The sequence below is a fragment of the Cuculus canorus genome, chromosome 2, assembly GCF_017976375.1.
Source record: "Cuculus canorus isolate bCucCan1 chromosome 2, bCucCan1.pri, whole genome shotgun sequence".
Lineage (NCBI taxonomy): Eukaryota > Metazoa > Chordata > Aves > Cuculiformes > Cuculidae > Cuculus > Cuculus canorus.
In genome coordinates, this window is record NC_071402.1 from 70,285,594 (window position 1) to 70,301,912 (window position 16,319).

Genomic DNA, 16,319 nt, shown 5'->3' on the forward strand with positions numbered 1-16,319 from the left:
TTAGTCAGCCACGCCATCATATAAAGCAGACATGACCTATTCATCAAACCAGTAAATATGTGAAATAATATGAGACACTTGACATATGAAAGCAAGCATCTCTGTGAATCTTCGAGTTGGAATTTACATTTGAAAGCAGTAAGCTGAGCCAAACTGAGACCTGTCCACACATTTGGAATAAAAAACTCAAAGCATACATGCACAAGGCAGGACTTGGAATAGATGTGCTGAGTAAAACACCATCTACAAGTGGAGAAAGAACATGGGAAGTCTGAATTGCACATGTATAACCTTATATGAGGTATTTTCTTATGCAAGAGGAGAGAACACTGCTGAATTTTCTAAATTTGCCTCCCTCCCTATACCCCCTTTCAACCTGGCCTTCACAGGAATCTGGTTAGAGAATAGAAACCATATTGTTTAACATGGGTGAGCAGTCACACAGCATATTTGAATCATGAACAAAAATGCTTGGAGATATTGGTACCATTCAGCAACCCATAGGCAAAAATTGCTTTTATTGAACTTCTTCACTACGTGGCTATAAGAAAAGACTTTAAAAAATGTTACCCATTTGTGGTCAGAGAAAGCATCAAGTGCAACACATCACTCTTACTGAATACTTAATTTACTGTACGTGGCAGTGAATTTGCTTTAACTCCAGAAAAGCATTGCAAATGTGATCTTCAGCAGGGGTGTGAACCAATTGTGCAGTACTGGGCTTTCTGTTCCTCACACCACAGTCCTGCTCCCAGTCCCAGATTCACTATGCCTACCAAGAAATATATTCTATTGAGGCAGCAGAAAATTTAAGCAGCTCCTAACTGCAAAAGCTGTCATAGCAGCTGAGCTATTTGGGATGAAATCACCATGAGACAACTGCAGTTCCAGCAGGATTTGGCTCAGGCATCGTGTGGGAAGCCTTTCCACCACCAGACCAGTGATGAAAATGAGAAAGAGGGTAAGGGCGATATAAGTTCCAAGTTGTGAATCACTGCTCCTGTTGGCCAAGTAGGGTTTGAGTCTACAGATGTAAATGGAAGAGAAGTGACCGCTGGAGATGAGCTCTGTGGACTCGCCTCCTTTCCTCCCTGCTAAAATAAACTGTGCTTTTTTCCCCTCTCTGAGATACACTTTTCCATACAGCATTTACTATCATTAGTTGGAGTATCTAGTTCCCTCCTGCATCCAAATCAAATGGTGCTGACACTGTGGAGTCACTGTTAACTGTGACTTCTGCTGTGCTGGCCAAGTCAGCCAGTGGATCATTTGCCTTAGGCCCGGTGGGTAGAGGTCTCCATCTAATTGTATTCAGGATAAAATTATTAATGACAGTGAAGAACATGCAGACTGCCCAGAAAAGGAAGGAGCCCCTATCGTTGAGAGAGAGCTTGATTCTTGGCCTTTGTTTTTCCCTCAAATACATTTAAAATTTTGACTCTCCCACTGGATCAAAATACCACCAGGTAAAAGAAGGCAGTGAAAACATTAAAATAGATGTTATACCAAAAATGAACAAGAGATGAAAAAAGCAGCTGTGGAAGAGGAGTTTAAAATCAAAGCTGCATGCGTCTTGAGGTGTCCCTCATTCTAGTGAGTTTGTCTTTCAGCGAACAACTTGGGAAGCAATTTTGTACTGCGAGGGCTGGCTATATATGCTGCTCTGTGCCAGACCCAAACATCCTGCAACTGCATTTGGCTGGGGGTGGCATTTTGGCTGATCTTGCAGTGGAAACATACATCAACCAAAAAGTGGCTTCCAAGTTTGTGTCATAATTTTCCCCAAATGTTGTAAAGAAGTGAGATTTTGCCTCTCCCTTTTGTTGGGGCCTGGGCTGATTTATGGGGGAAGAGCTGCACAGGTACTCACAGGGTGAACTTTAACATATTTTAATTCCAGCAAAAGACCTGCTTTTCACCCTGTCTCCTGGTCCCTAGGGAAACAACTGGGGAAAGCAGGACTCTTTGCAGCAGGCTTGACCCCATGTCGCCATAGATTGAGCCACCTGTGTCTGTGTCATCGCACCCGCGTCCAAGTCAAACAGTTCACTTCCTGGAGTTCCAGGCCAGAGGGGAATGTCGTGGTGCATCACAGTTTGGAGCGGAAAGCGGATAGTGCTGTGGGGAGCACACGCTGTGACCGGCTTGGATGTAGGCATTTCTCCTGTGAGCTAATGGCAGCAGATGGCTCATTCCTGTGCTTGGTGACGGGAGAGAGGTAGGGAAGGGGGAGCGTTTTTTTTCCCCGGAAACCTGTCTGTCTGGCAGATAGCAAACCCAGCATCTGTGTGTCCTGGGAAGTTCAGATAGATGTGTTACACCGCTGATTCAGACCCTGAGCTCCCTGGCTGCTTGGCTGGGAGGGGGGAGGGTAGTTAGTGGACAGTCCAGCACGAGCTTATTGCAAGAGTTAAAAAGCTATTTTCTCAGCTCTTTCCCCTTCCCTATCCCCCACAGAGGCACCAAACCTCTGGTTCCTTTCTCAGAAACTAATTAAAGCTTTCATAGAATCATAGAATCGTAGACTCATAGAATAGTTTGGGACCTTAAAGATCATCCAGTTCCAACCCCCCTGCCATGGGCAGGGACATCCCACTAAATCAGGCTGCCCAAGGCCCCATCCAACCTGGCCTTGAACACCTCCAGGGATGGGGCAGCCACAGCCTCCCTGGGCAACTTGACAACTTCCCTTGGCAACTTTTTGGCAACCTTTTTCTCCATCAAAGCTTGTCCACCACATAAAAGTATAACAGTCAATATAATAAAATAGATTTTCTGTATAGAAATATGTTGCAGATTGGATGAGAATCACATTTCTTTTCTTTTTCTGTATTTCTCCTCCTTAGTAGTGCACGCACATTTCCTCTGTAGTAGGGTTCCCATCACAGCAGTTTTGGGCAACCTCAGTCATGCATGTTGGCGCCCACACAGCCAGCATCAGATGAACTGTCTGGGAGAGGAGGTGGCCTTTACATTCCCCCTGTGTGAAGAGCGAGGAAGAGTGAAGACATGCCTCTCAGCTTGTCTAAATTAGAGTATAGGTACATATATATATATATATATGTATATACAAGGCATGTTGAACAAGCGTGTAAGCTTTTTCATCCAAGATCACCACTATGGCATGTGCCAAAAGGGGCTTTAGTGAGCTACTCTGTCTCTGGGTTCTAGGGAGAAGGTTTTGCAGTGCTTCTGCCTGCCCCCGTTCACCCAGTCTGGCTCCCTGCAGGATGACTTATTTCCAAGGTGTATGAACAGGGGTGCCACTGCCTTCCTCCAAAGCTCAGTATCAGGCTGATTGTTTTTTTAGCATAAGTGTTCAGAAAAATGTTTTTAAACCACGGTGTCCCAAGAGGTTTGTGGCAAGAAAATAATGTTAATTTATGAAGTCTAGATGCAGAAAGATGAAAAAAGAATAAAATACACTGTGTTCTTTGTTCCAAATACCTGGAATTAGTGTCCTTGTTAGAAACAAGTGCCATAAATGACATTAGTATGTTTTTTAATCTTGTTTATGGAGCAATGCAGTATTACTGCCCCAGCACTGGTGCACTCTACAGCACAATCCACCTATTTTCCCCTTTTAATGAGCGGACTCTAATTAGCAATTGCTTTGGATGTGCACCCATGCTTTATTGCATTTTCCGAAAGACAGTGTGTCATATCAGCTTCTGGAAAAGTCATGTATAGCTGCCTGTGTCATGGAAAAATAAGATTTGATTAGCAGAGGATGTAGGAAGCCAAAGCAAATACTAGAAATATGTAAAGCAGTTAAGGTGGTGTAGATTAGTACGTATGAAGGGATGTGTAAATCTGAGTGCTTGACATGATTGATTTTACATTGAAAGGGAAGTCATTGTGTTACTACATTTTCAGTTGGAGGTCCCTGCTGATGGCATTGGAGCTATTCCAACGTCCCACTCAACTCAAAATCTCAAATATTGTGAAGAGCTGGGCCTGCATTCAGATCTTTCCTGACTTGCAGATACAGAAGGACAAGTGACGAGAGAGGGAAAGTGAAACTTTAAAAAGCACACCCGTCAGCAAAAAGCATTGGTGTGCACACACAGCACCTCTTGGCTGAACCACATCCCCTGTGTTTAAAAAACATTCCCCCCCAAATAAAAGGTACAGTTGATGGTAGCTGGGAAACAGGACTATCTAAAACACAGGAGGAGTGCTCTGCAAGCCTTTGAATCTTGCCTCTTACTCCTTTATGTGCTGCTGACACACACAGCTGCTGTAAACATCACTGACAAAGCAGCAGGTGAAAACCTGCCCTTATTTAAATCAGTCACTGAGACACATCCAGTTAACTCAGTTATGCAGAAAGTATGAATTAACACGTTATTACCCTGTCATTTATAGACAAATGTTTTACAGCACAAACCCCATTATTAAGTGTACATATAATAAAAAAAGAAGGGACTGTTTGGGACTTTTTTTACAGCAATCCTAAGACTTTTAGACTTGCTAAGAGGTGGGTCTAACTGGTGGTTAAAACCTGCAGACAATAGTCTGGCTGATCTCAGGATTTTCTGAAGATTAAAATGCAGATGTCTGCATTTCTCAAAACCCCCATGAAACTTCAAAAACATCAGACCCATTTCACTCTTCCCCATATATCCAAGATGGCCATAAACCACTTGAGCATCCTGGCAAGACTTCCTGTAATAGACAATGTTGAATAGTTCTTAGTGGCTCATTAGCAATTTTAGGTTTTATATTTTAGCTAACAAAATCAAAGTTTATCCTTTAGCTTTTGTGAACTACATGAATTATTTATAAGGTGCACCCCCAAGTGTGTGCAGGTACAATAGTTTTTCCAGTTGTGCTATTTTTATAACAGAGTACCATTCAAAATGCATACTCGTGGAGGTATTCTGTATAGACATACACATAAAGTATGAGCCAAGAAAAACAAAGGAATCTCCCAGTAAACCCTAGGACTTCTGAGACCATGATCACTATGTCATCCCCAGTGCAGCTTCCTACGTGGGTCTTGCTTCCAACAGGAACCTGAGGCAGAGGTGTTGGGGTCCGTGCCTGCCTGGATGTGGGCTTATCTAGATAAAAATTTGTGTTAGCTGAAACAAATGGAAGTCATTACTCAGTGATAAGCTTGAAGTGCTCACACACTCAAACTTCCCGGCAAAAGCTTTCCAGTGCACATATTTACATTAAGAGTTTGTACATAGATTTACATTCAGGGTTTGTAGATAGTGTTACAGTGTGGCAAATATCCCTCATCTAGACAAGTTGGCAGGAAAAAGACATTATTAAGAACAGAAATGCCCGTGTGCCTGCTTGAGTGAAATCTAGAAGGTCTCAGTCTGTGCATCTGTGCATGTGTCTTTTTCATTTACTTAAGTTGTTTTAAGTTTCTCAAGTGGTAACGGTGAGCGTTGGGTAGCCATACAGTTCGAGAAACAGAAGTATGCTTGCTAATAGAAAACACTTTGTATATTAGGATAGTTGGCTGGCTCCATGGCAAGACTTTTTTTTTTATTTTTTGGTGAACTGATTCCTCTTTACGCTTTGCTTCAATGGACCTTTTGACGGGAGTACTGCAGACGAAGCTTCTGCTTTTGGCCCACCCTGGGGTTTTGATTCTCCTTTGCAGGAGGCTGCCTTTTTGGCAACATGAGCCATTAGCTTTCCTCTTGTGGTTTCAGTTTTTCTTCTTGCTTTTCCACTGGGATTTTAATTCTTCCAGTGCTTTTCTGTCTTCAGTAAGCAGTCTCTGCAGATCTCCAGGTGAATGCTACTGATTATATATAAACAACTTCCTTTGATTAAATAGGTCATTTATTTTTCAGTCCTCATTTTTTAGATGAATATCACAAGTCTGTGGTGATTTAAGGGCTTTTGATTAGTTGGTTATTCGGTTTTTCAGAGCAGAGAGGGGAAGTGGGAGGTGGAGGTAATCACATCTCCCGGAAAAAGTACTGTTACCAATTATGCCTTGGAGATCATTTTTAGTGGCTCAGATGTGATTACTACTTTATCAAACTTCTATGTGCTATTTAGGACAAAATAAAGCCTCTCCTTCTGTATGACCCAAAGAAACAAGTTTTTACTTCAAATATTTATTTTTAAGGGATCAGAAATGATTATGTAATTCTTACATATCCCAGGGTCCCTGAACATCTTCCCACAGAGGACACACCTGCAGGCCGCCTCCTAACAAAACCTTGCCTCCTACACCCAGTACAGAGGCGCAAAGGAGGACTTTTAGGACACCTGTTACTGCTGGGTTCTGGGTATGTCTTTTGATAAATGCTTAGAAATGTATGTTGTAGGACAAGATTTGAAACCTTGTCCAGTATCTTGGTTTGAGCTTGTGACATAAGTTTGGAAAAGCGGGAGGTTGAGGGTGGTGTTAAAAATGTCATGAAGGTAATAGAGGTATGGCCCGAAGGGCAGAGAAGTTCTGGGAGAAAGACAGGAAGGCCCTTATCTGCTCTTGATTATATGTTTTTCCCCTTCTAATGCTCATGCTTTCACCACTGCAGATCCAGTACTGGTGACAAGCGTGTGCTGTGTGAGCTTGTCAGATGATACAGGTGTTGAGTCAAAATCCACTAAGTCAGTAAGACACATGTCCAAGTCTTCAGAGAGGAGCAGATCTCCAAAGGGGATCCAGGCTGAGTTTATACAGTTTATGCCCAAGCCTCTATGCAGTCCTCCATACCTACTGGATCCTGGATGACAACCCAGACATCTGAAGCTCCACCTTTGAGTGTGCTCAGAGACATGCCACCCTCCTGCCCGCGTTCCGTCCTGCAGCAAATGCAGCTCTCTTTCAGTGTGCCTTCTGCAAAAAGGCTGTTGTAGGCCATGGCCTTCACTTGAAACACAGCCAGTACAGGGACACCACTGCAGTTCCTGCTCTTCTTATCCAGCTGCCCAGGGAGAATGCCTCTTTCCTGCTCTTTGCTGTTAGCTTAGTCTCCTCTTTAATCTAACAGATTCAAAGAACTTCTCCCATTCTCTGGACAGTGTCCACACTACTGCTGTGTAACTGCTTTGCCGTGCGTGCAATCCCATGATTCATCGAGTTGGAGGGGTTAATCGTGTGATTGCAGTGAGCAAAGCATGTTTGTGAAAGGTGGAAGAGCAGGATTTCACTGCTTATGCCAAAAAATCATCCACGTGGCTTTTAAGAGTATTTTTTATGAAAGATATAAACAGACCTTGGGGTGAGAGCCACTGCCCAAAGGCTTTGGAGAGGTCTGTGTGTCCTAGTGGCATTGTACACAGGAAATGTACAGGAAGAATGGCTTTTGCACTCTCTGTCCCAGTGTGCTCCTTCAGGATATCTCAAGGCCCATGTAGAATTTGGCTTCCAATTCATTATTATGTAAATTACAAGAAAGTAGAGACAGCTGCTGAAAAAAAAAACGTTTTCAAGAGGTGGGATGCTGACATGGTGGGCTTCAACGTGCTGTTTCCCAAGGGTTCAGGAAGCATGGGACCAAACTGGGGTACTGGCATGGAACACCCCATACTTCACTAAAGTCGCGGTAATAATTCTCAATTTACAAATCTCATGAGAAGGGCTCATGTAACACTGGAAAGGAGTTGCTAGTACTTATTTATTAGCTCTCCGATTCTGTATGGTCTGGTACAAGAGATGAAGCATAAAAAACAAACCCTTGATTGTTAGAGGCCAAAAATATTTGGACAATTGTGCTTCACCATCAGCTTCAGTAACAAAAGCCCATTTAATATGAGAAGAACAAGGCTTGTGCCTATTAGGTGCTGTCACTTGCACAAAGACTGATGGTAGCCATTGACTCCAGATCACCAGCTATGACATACCTTGAGAAAGGCGTGATTTAAAGTAGTGAGTTATGCTCTATTTATGTTCTTTATTCCAAATAAAAACCCACCATAATGCTATATGTGTTATTTCAGAGCAGTAAGAATCACCCACAGAGTGTTTTATAAACGATTTCTCTTCAGCATAGCTTTATATTGCCAGGGCAATTGCTTCTGCAATACTAGTTCCAGTCCTCTCACCTTACTCTAAATCCAGATCTTGTTGAAATTCCTGAGATTTCCTCTTTGTTATGATTATTACCAGACCCCACACTGCCTCTGTTGCCCCACATGCAAGAACTGCTAGTTAGGCACACTGCTAGAGGCTGTTGGCTTTTTCCAGTTGTTTGAAAGTGTATGCTTGCTTTTGATCCTGAGCTGGAAGGAAGACTCCCACTGTGAGACTGCCTGCATGTACTCATCCCCACGTTTCTTTGCTTAGCCAATTGGTGAAGGATGCCATAGACACTGGACGGGGGAGGTACACACTGTATGGCCAGCCCTCCACTGTCTTGATAAGCAGCAGGTCTGAAGGTTTCACACAATTAACTGCTCTAACTGTCTGGGTATAGCTCAGCCCAAAGGAGCACTTCTCCGTGTGAATGGGGTCACTCCTTCAGGCCCTTCTGTGAGCACAGAGGTGTTACCAGCATCATGTCTACACTGGGAGATGGCAGAGAAGGATTTGGGCCAACAGACAATGATATTAAAAGATCCTAAATTCTGTCCCCTCTATCTGACCTTCATAGAAGCAGAGAATCACTAGGCTGGAAAAGCCCTCTTGGATCATGGAGTCCAACCATTCCTGTCTGCCACTAAACCATATCCCTGAGCACCTCCTCTACCTGTCTTTTAAATACCTCCAGGGAAGGTGACTCAAATGACCAGACACACGGTATGCAGGCAATGTATGTATGTGTTCATGGTGTCCTTTTTAGAGGCACCTCCTCCTCCTGAAAGAAGAGAATTAAGTGAACCTGTCTTGTAAAACTGCTGTCCCTTGGGTTATAAATGAGATCACAGCCAGAATTCAGACATTCCCTATTACCTTTGCTTACCCAGTGCCCAACATCTGCCAAATACCAACCAAGCAGGCCAGACCTGTACCTCTGCTCATAAGGGTTAATTGCTGTAGCTTTATCTTTATAGTTTTGGGGGCTTTTTTATATATATGGAGGCACTGAATGTGCACAGGTACCAATTTATTTTGATAGAATGAAGCAGGAAACACTTTTTTTCCCACACATGGGTAGGGAGATGTCTTCTGAAATTCCAAAACCTTAGCTGAGAACTTGCTTGCATTTGACCTGTGCTGAAACAGAAATATCCACGAGGGGCACCTATTCTCCTTTTACACAAACTATGCTTTGGATTCAAGTCTCACAGAGAATAGGGCGCTGTTCACATATGCTGTGTATCATTAGTGGCTTGTAAATGATTTTTTCACCTGAGAGAAGAGTAATTTTTCCATCCCAGGCTTTGGACATTGGAAACTTCAGATAGTCCATGAACAGTTTCTTGGGGTGCTGTGCTGGTTAACAAATAACAGAGCCATAGCAGTCAGCAGCATGCAAGCAACTGACAGGAGCTCTTGCCTAGAGGAGAACATGCTGGCAAACAGGAACCACAGCCAGCCCTCGAAACAACTTACTGTCTAGTCCACTAGTACTGATTTTTATGTAGAGATTTTTTATTTTAGACTATGGTGTCAGAGAAAGTGATGTCCTGTTCTTAACACAAGATTTCATAGGTCATAAACTGTTTGTAATTACACAACCACTGTTTAAACCAGTAGTTTAAAGTGCTTGTTAGTTGTTGCTGTTATTACCTCTCCCAAGAGATTACTGCTATTGCTGTCTGTAGGTTGTGATTTACAGTAGCGTAATCATCTGAAAAGACTGGATTTGATAAGCTTCTCAGGTAATACAAAATCAAGTCAAGCAATACTTACAGATACCAAATTACTTAAACAAAATGTTTTTCTTACCTGAAGGTGTATTATCTTATTGAGCCCCACACATCCGCTCTCCAACTTGCAGAGAATGGTGGTTTTTAATTGGGGGATCCACATCAAAATAAGAAAAAGACAGAGATTTCCATGAATTCTAATATTAGCAGTATCACTGTCCTAGTGTGACTGAAGTGTTCAGTAGCGATACAGATACTGATTGACTCTTCTTGTTTCAAACTGCATTAAGCCATGTTTTTTCTCCCAGAATCTAACATCTGAGTGTCTTCTTCCCTGAAGTGATTCTGAAATTAAAACTATTTGCCATTTTGTCTCGAGTACGTAAACCGCATACATTGTAAGAGACTGCAAGAGGCCTTAAAACCTATTGGTAAGTTTACAAATAATAAATTGTTTTATTAATTTATTAAAGATTACTTAGCCCTTCAGGAAAAAGATTGTCATTGTGCAGGGAGTTTGAGCTTTTTTCTTAACAGAGTGGGCTTACAAAAGGTTTTTAACCTTATGCTAATTATTTTTTACTTAGATATTATTCACCAGTACAAAGTCCTCCCCATTGTTTACTTTCATTTCCTTCAGCTTCGTTGGGGTTTGACACTTCCAGGCTTCTGTCAAAGGAGTCCAAGGCACATCTCCCTGCATGTATCTTCTACTATCATCTTCCATAGAAGCCCATGTATAGCAGCTTCATAGGCATGTAGAACTTTATGATGGGAGGAAGCAGGGAAATACAGGACAGTGAAGTGTAGGGGCTCTAAAATGGGGTGGTGCGAGGCCTCTCTGAATTGAATTTTCCTGCTTTCCAGAACATGGGTTAAGGCCACTCCTAGTACAGATGCAGAGAGAGCAGGGCTGGGGCAGGAAGTTTCCATGTGTAGTACAAACCAGCTGTGAAAAATCAAGGCAAAAGCCTTGGAGCTCCATCATCCTGCCCTCTTAACCACTACAGAATATAGGAAGGTGGAGGAAGCAGCTGCAGCTTCACTCCTCTCATCACCCTTAGCCATGCTGCTGCAGGGGCAGTTTCCAGCTTTACCAAGGCCTAGAGAGCAAGCAGACCCACTCAAATCATGGGATAAATACAAGCTACTACAGTCTTCACCCACCTCCAGAAAAAGCTACTGTGAACTTGAGGTGACCCGCCAACCTCCAGAGTTTGCTGGACCAGCAGCGTTTGGGGCAGGGTGTGGCGCAGGGAAATGGGAGCTTGGCCTCTGCTGAAAATCCTCATTCTTTCTGAGGGACAGGACAGACAAGGCAAGGAAAATATGCTTTTCCACCCATCAAAAAGGCCAAGGGTAAAGCTTTGCCAGTTGGACTGTACCTTGCAGGTTGCTGGACAAACTCACTTCCCATCAATGTCACTGGGATTTCTGTGGGAGCTTAGCAATTGGTGTGCTGCAAGTCGTTACAGAGGCAATGGAGTGGGGTGACAGGGGAACATACTAATGCAAATGCCTGTGAGGCTGAAGCCATCCATGGTATGTATTAACAAACACATTCAGATGATACTTCACAGGTAGTAATGGTTGTACTGGAACAAATTACTCCTCACTCTGACTGTTGGCTTTCTGCTTTACAGATGTGGCAGTACTATTAGTAAAAATATACTTTCTTCCAAGTCTGAAATGTTATTTATCACTGTTTCTCTTTCCAAATTCCTTTCTTTGGTCCTCTTTCAGTTTGAATTTAAATTATTTTTGTTTATCTAAATAATGTCCTATAAGTAAATTTAAATATAAACGTACTACTCAATTTTCACTTCTAAAACTGGCAATAAAACATACTTTAAAACTACTCTGTGGCACAGACTAGCTCTTCACTTACCCTTGTTTTCTTTTATATGCAGCAAGGTAGGTATTGCTCAGTTCTTTCACAGAAGGCATTGATGAGAGCATCAGGTCCACATGTTGTTCCCAAAAAGAACCTACTCATACCGAACAACAGCGTACAGGTTGGCTCCTAAATCTTTTCTGTCCTCAGCGTCATGCTAGAACAAATTTGTTTTGATTGTTCCACATAGTAAGCTGTTGTTGATCAGTGTAAGGCTGAATGGTGCTGATGGCTGACTCATCACTCTTGGCGTGAGCACTGCACAGCCTAATTAGTAAAACCGAGGTAGTACTAAGAAAAAAAAGGCTACACGCTAACAAAGGAAGAAACAAGGAAAGGAAAGGGAATCTGGCAGCCACCATATGGAAAGAAAACATTGAGGGAAGAATGGCTAAAGTTTTTGCCACATCTAAGCTGTATTTACTATTTTTATGCCTATTGATTAGTAGAACACTTAGGTTTTGAAAATGGAATGTATAAACACTGCACAGTAGAAATTAGTTGAGAAGCAACATCTTAATATACAGCCCAAGAGCGTGTGGAACGCTTCGGATGGTGAGGGAGCCTGGGTTCTTAAACGGTCATTCCCAAAGAATGTTACAAATATTTGTAGGAGAGAACAGGCTGTTGAAATACAATTTTCTGAACTGTCTGCTTATTTAAAGCACAAATGATCTTACAGCAGTTCTGTGTGTTTTCTTTTCATATCAGTGTTAAGCTTATCTTATAAACACATCTTTAGTACGTAAAGTAAGTCAAAAACATCCATTCTAAAACTCGGATGCAAAGAGAACGTGGCTTGGATGCTTACTGGCATGAAGAGAGACATCCTGTCTTATTCTTTTTTGTTCTGTGATACAGTTGTAGCATTATCTGGTATCCAGGGCTTTGAAGGATCTATTGTAAGCCTGTCAAAGACTTTTCAAATTACTTTGGTTTTGTAAATATTAGATCACAGAAACTGAGGAATGAGTCGCACAGAATTTCATTAAACAATGTGTCCCTTTATAGTTTTTCCTGTTTTGGAGTAGAAATTAAACTAGCACGAGTAATACACTGCATATTTATTCATTCAATAAGAAAAAAAAATAAAGTTTTAATAATTATCATGTCTATAAAAATGTGCAATCAAGATGCAGCTTAGACATTAACTAGTCACCGCTGCCTGAAGCTTGTGCACTCAGAGAGAAGAGGCGCCTTGCACAAGATCCCAGGGTCCATGATGGAGCTCAGGTGAGATAGGACTGCTGTCCCGTGACCAGTGTCTCTTCTCCTTAGTGACCTGGGCAGTCCGGGACTCACAAGGTATGGGACAAGTCCTTCACTTGGCAGTTTTGCACACAGGAGAACATTCCCATAGCAAGTGGTAACTTGGCCTAGCTGCCTTTCTGGCTAACACCCACTGACTCAGAGAGCTAAGGAGGTAAGTGCCCCAGCTATGGGGCAGTTGGTGTTGTGTGGGCATGAAGGCCAGGTGGCTGGAGGCTAGGAATGGCTGAGCCTGAACTTGGGAGTCCAGATTAAAACATGACAAGAGTCCAAAGCTGGGACAAAGATGCAGAACTGAGAACGCAAAAAATCAGCAGCTGGTCATAAGACAGAGGACAAAAAGAAAGAATTTGCAGAAAACCTTCTGCCTCCTTGCCCCACACTTAGTTTCAGGAAATCTTGGTCATTGTAGCGTTGGCGTATACTTAGCAGGCCCCTCTAGGGAGACTCCAAACTCTCCTTCAGTATTCTTCGTCGAAAAGGTGACAATGTTCAGTTGCTATAGGTTATTCTTCTGCTACCTCACGATGCCAAGGTCAGCATTCTGCCATGGGAGGTCTTGCTTTGCTGAAGACCATCTAGGTGTCAGAGTGCCACTGGACAGTGGATTTCCTGCTTGTTTTAGCATCATTTTTAAAAAGTCCACAAAATTAGTACATTTTTGTACTAATTAGTCCTAACTTTATACTAATTAGAAAAGGTAGAAGAACAGTCAGCTTGTGAAATGAAGCACTTAAAACCAAGGTGTCATGATTAAGAGTTACCTGAATATTTGATGCTGTTATGCATATTCATTAGGATATTTTAAAAACAACTTTCAGTCCAACTTTATTTATGCTGACAGTTCTTCAATGCAAATATTTGTGTGAAGCTGTTCATTTCCACAGTGTTCAGTACCACTAACAGTCATCACAACAGCAGCACTTGCTAGATATCTTAGCCTCATTCTACAGATGGGACAAACCTCTTCATGACCAAGCAGCAAGCACATCTAGCAAGACACGTTTAGAAGATGGGATATCTTGGTACCTTTTCCTTAATTCAAATGCTTGTTTCTTCTGAGTCACAGCAGTACACAAAATATACAGGGTGGAGATGAAATCTTGTCTCTATGGAAATTAATATAACTCAGACACTACAGTGCAGATGTATCCTTAAGGTCTGTTATTCTGTTCATCAAACCAAATGGCTTAGAAATTGACTAACAAATATCAGCATTTATCAAAATTGAATCCATATGTTCTTCAAATCCATGTATCATCAACTACTTCCAGATGCAAATACCCACGGATATTTTGAAGGAACCTCACTCCAACAGATGGTTTCAATCATGATTCTCAGAATCAGCACTGTTCACAAGTGATACACAACAGTATTTGGTCTCTTCAAGAAACAATACTTGTTGCTTTCCTTAGAGCCAGGTATCCTGTAACCACATCTGAAGGGAGCATCCGAATATAGGCAAATTCTTCAATAGTACTAAATCTCAGCTTGCTCTGGGGATCTGTGTAGTTTGCCTGAAAAAAAACAATGGCAGAGACGCCATTCAAAGAACACATTTAGAATAATAAAAAAAACCCCATCTAATTGCAAGACCACAAAATAGTGAATTTCTTCTCCCAGTAACAGCACTGCTGTTCTACTACGTGGCCAAAACTTTGTTCTTGTGTCAGAACTTATGAGAAGTTAACAGACCCCTATAAAATCTCATTAAAAATGCATTAAACATAACAGAGGGCTAAAATAGTTTCATAGAAAACACAGTGCAAAAGAAATTCCTCAATTCTCTAAACTCACCCTAGCAACTCTGTGCCTTGTGCAGTCTCTCACAAGGCAGCTCTCCAAAGAGTCAGGCTGCTGCCAATAAATTACCCGCAAAGAGGCTGAATTATGGGTGCTCTGATAGCTTTGGACTGATTTTCTCTTCCTGCATACAACTTGGGTTTTAATTTACTTTAAAGTGGTTTTTAAAGCAAGGGTGTCTCAGCTTATGGTTCTGTGACTGAACTGATAAGAAATTTGAACTCAGCATTGTGCTTTTCTACAGACGCCTGCTTTCAGCATAGCAGTCTGGCCAGCTAACTCTAGGCTATGCTTGTAGCCTCTGCTATATTTGGACCCTGGGTACCTGGGAGTGGTGCCAGCTATCTTCCATGCTCTCCCCTTCCCAGTTGCTACAGAAACCTCGAGCTCAGATGAGCTCAGGGGCAGCACAGGAGGGTGGGCTGGAAGAAGGTAGGCTTCAGGGTATCACCTCTCCACATTCTCCCTCCAGGACAATCACCACCTGCTCCGCATTGAATTACCAAGTGCCTGCCAAGGCTCTGAAAGTGTCTTCTATACTTCTCTTTAATAGGAGATAGTGGCAGCCTGCAAGGCACAGGCAGTTGAGATCCCTTAAGACCTACTAAAACAGAAAAGGCCAGGAAGAGCTGGAGTGTTCCCCCCATCGATACTGCTGAAGTGCAGAACTCTTCATCATTTTTATGTTGCAAAGGATTTGTTAACCACAGTAACAATCAGGTTAATCATCTGGCCTGATAAGACCTAGCAGAGAATTAAGTGTTATTTGTAGCTTATTTCTTTAGAAAGAAATGCTACCAGGTTAATTAAATGCAGTAAGCTAACAGTCAATCCACCAATCAATTTTCAAACAAATGGCAACATTAGGACATTAGGAGTAAATTACGCTGGGTGGTAACTTCATGTTTACAGCAGGTATAAATTTATTTTTATTTCACATTTTAAATCTGGCCTCATGCATCTAGAAATAAGCTAACCAAGCAGACTGCTTTTCAACTGTGCATAGTTTTGAAATAAGCTAGCTAAGCAAAATCAGCAATTTGTGCTGTGCACCACCCAGGTTAAATGGCAATTCCTCAACATTCTGATACTTCATATTGGGCTGTATTGTTTGCACACACTGATTTACAGTAACCAGTCATATATGCCATGACTTCAGTCTGAAAACAAACTTTACTGCTACTTCAGCAATAATTAAAACAGATTAGCAGAGTGAAATAGGTGATTTTGCAAAGAACCTCTCTCATGTTTAGAAACTTAATGCAAAGGCCACAGATACATGCTCTCCAAACGCAATAAATAAGTTATCTCCATCTGTTTCTATAGTAACAAGGTTGATCCATTTTTCAGAGAAGGAAGAGAAATATGAATGTTTCAAGGTTTGGGATTTTTTATCTGCTCTACAATAAATTTGGTTTGCGTGTTAAAATATCTAAATACTTATCTTGCAAGTTTTATTTTTGCAGTGTTGATATAGGAGCTATCATTTTTGAATTCTAGGCTGCATTACAAATATAAGTTAGCTGTCCTGTTTAAACCATTGGTAAATTTCACTCCATTTGTGTTACACACAGAAAGAAAAGAGGCTCAGTAGAATTTAATTGTGGCATTTAATATAACT

The 16,319-nt window shown here is 41.9% G+C and overlaps 1 protein-coding gene across 1 annotated transcript in view; it reads right to left on the reverse strand.

Moving 5' to 3' along the window:
* Positions 1–11,099: 11,099 nt before the first annotated feature.
* Positions 11,100–16,319, reverse strand: part of INO80C (INO80 complex subunit C) — a 34,964-nt gene continuing 29,744 nt past the window's right edge. Inside the window, exon 5 of the mRNA XM_054058115.1 lies at positions 11,100–14,412. Coding sequence (XP_053914090.1) covers positions 14,281–14,412 — 132 coding nt within the window. The 3' untranslated portion in view covers positions 11,100–14,280. The remainder of the gene's footprint in view (positions 14,413–16,319) is intronic.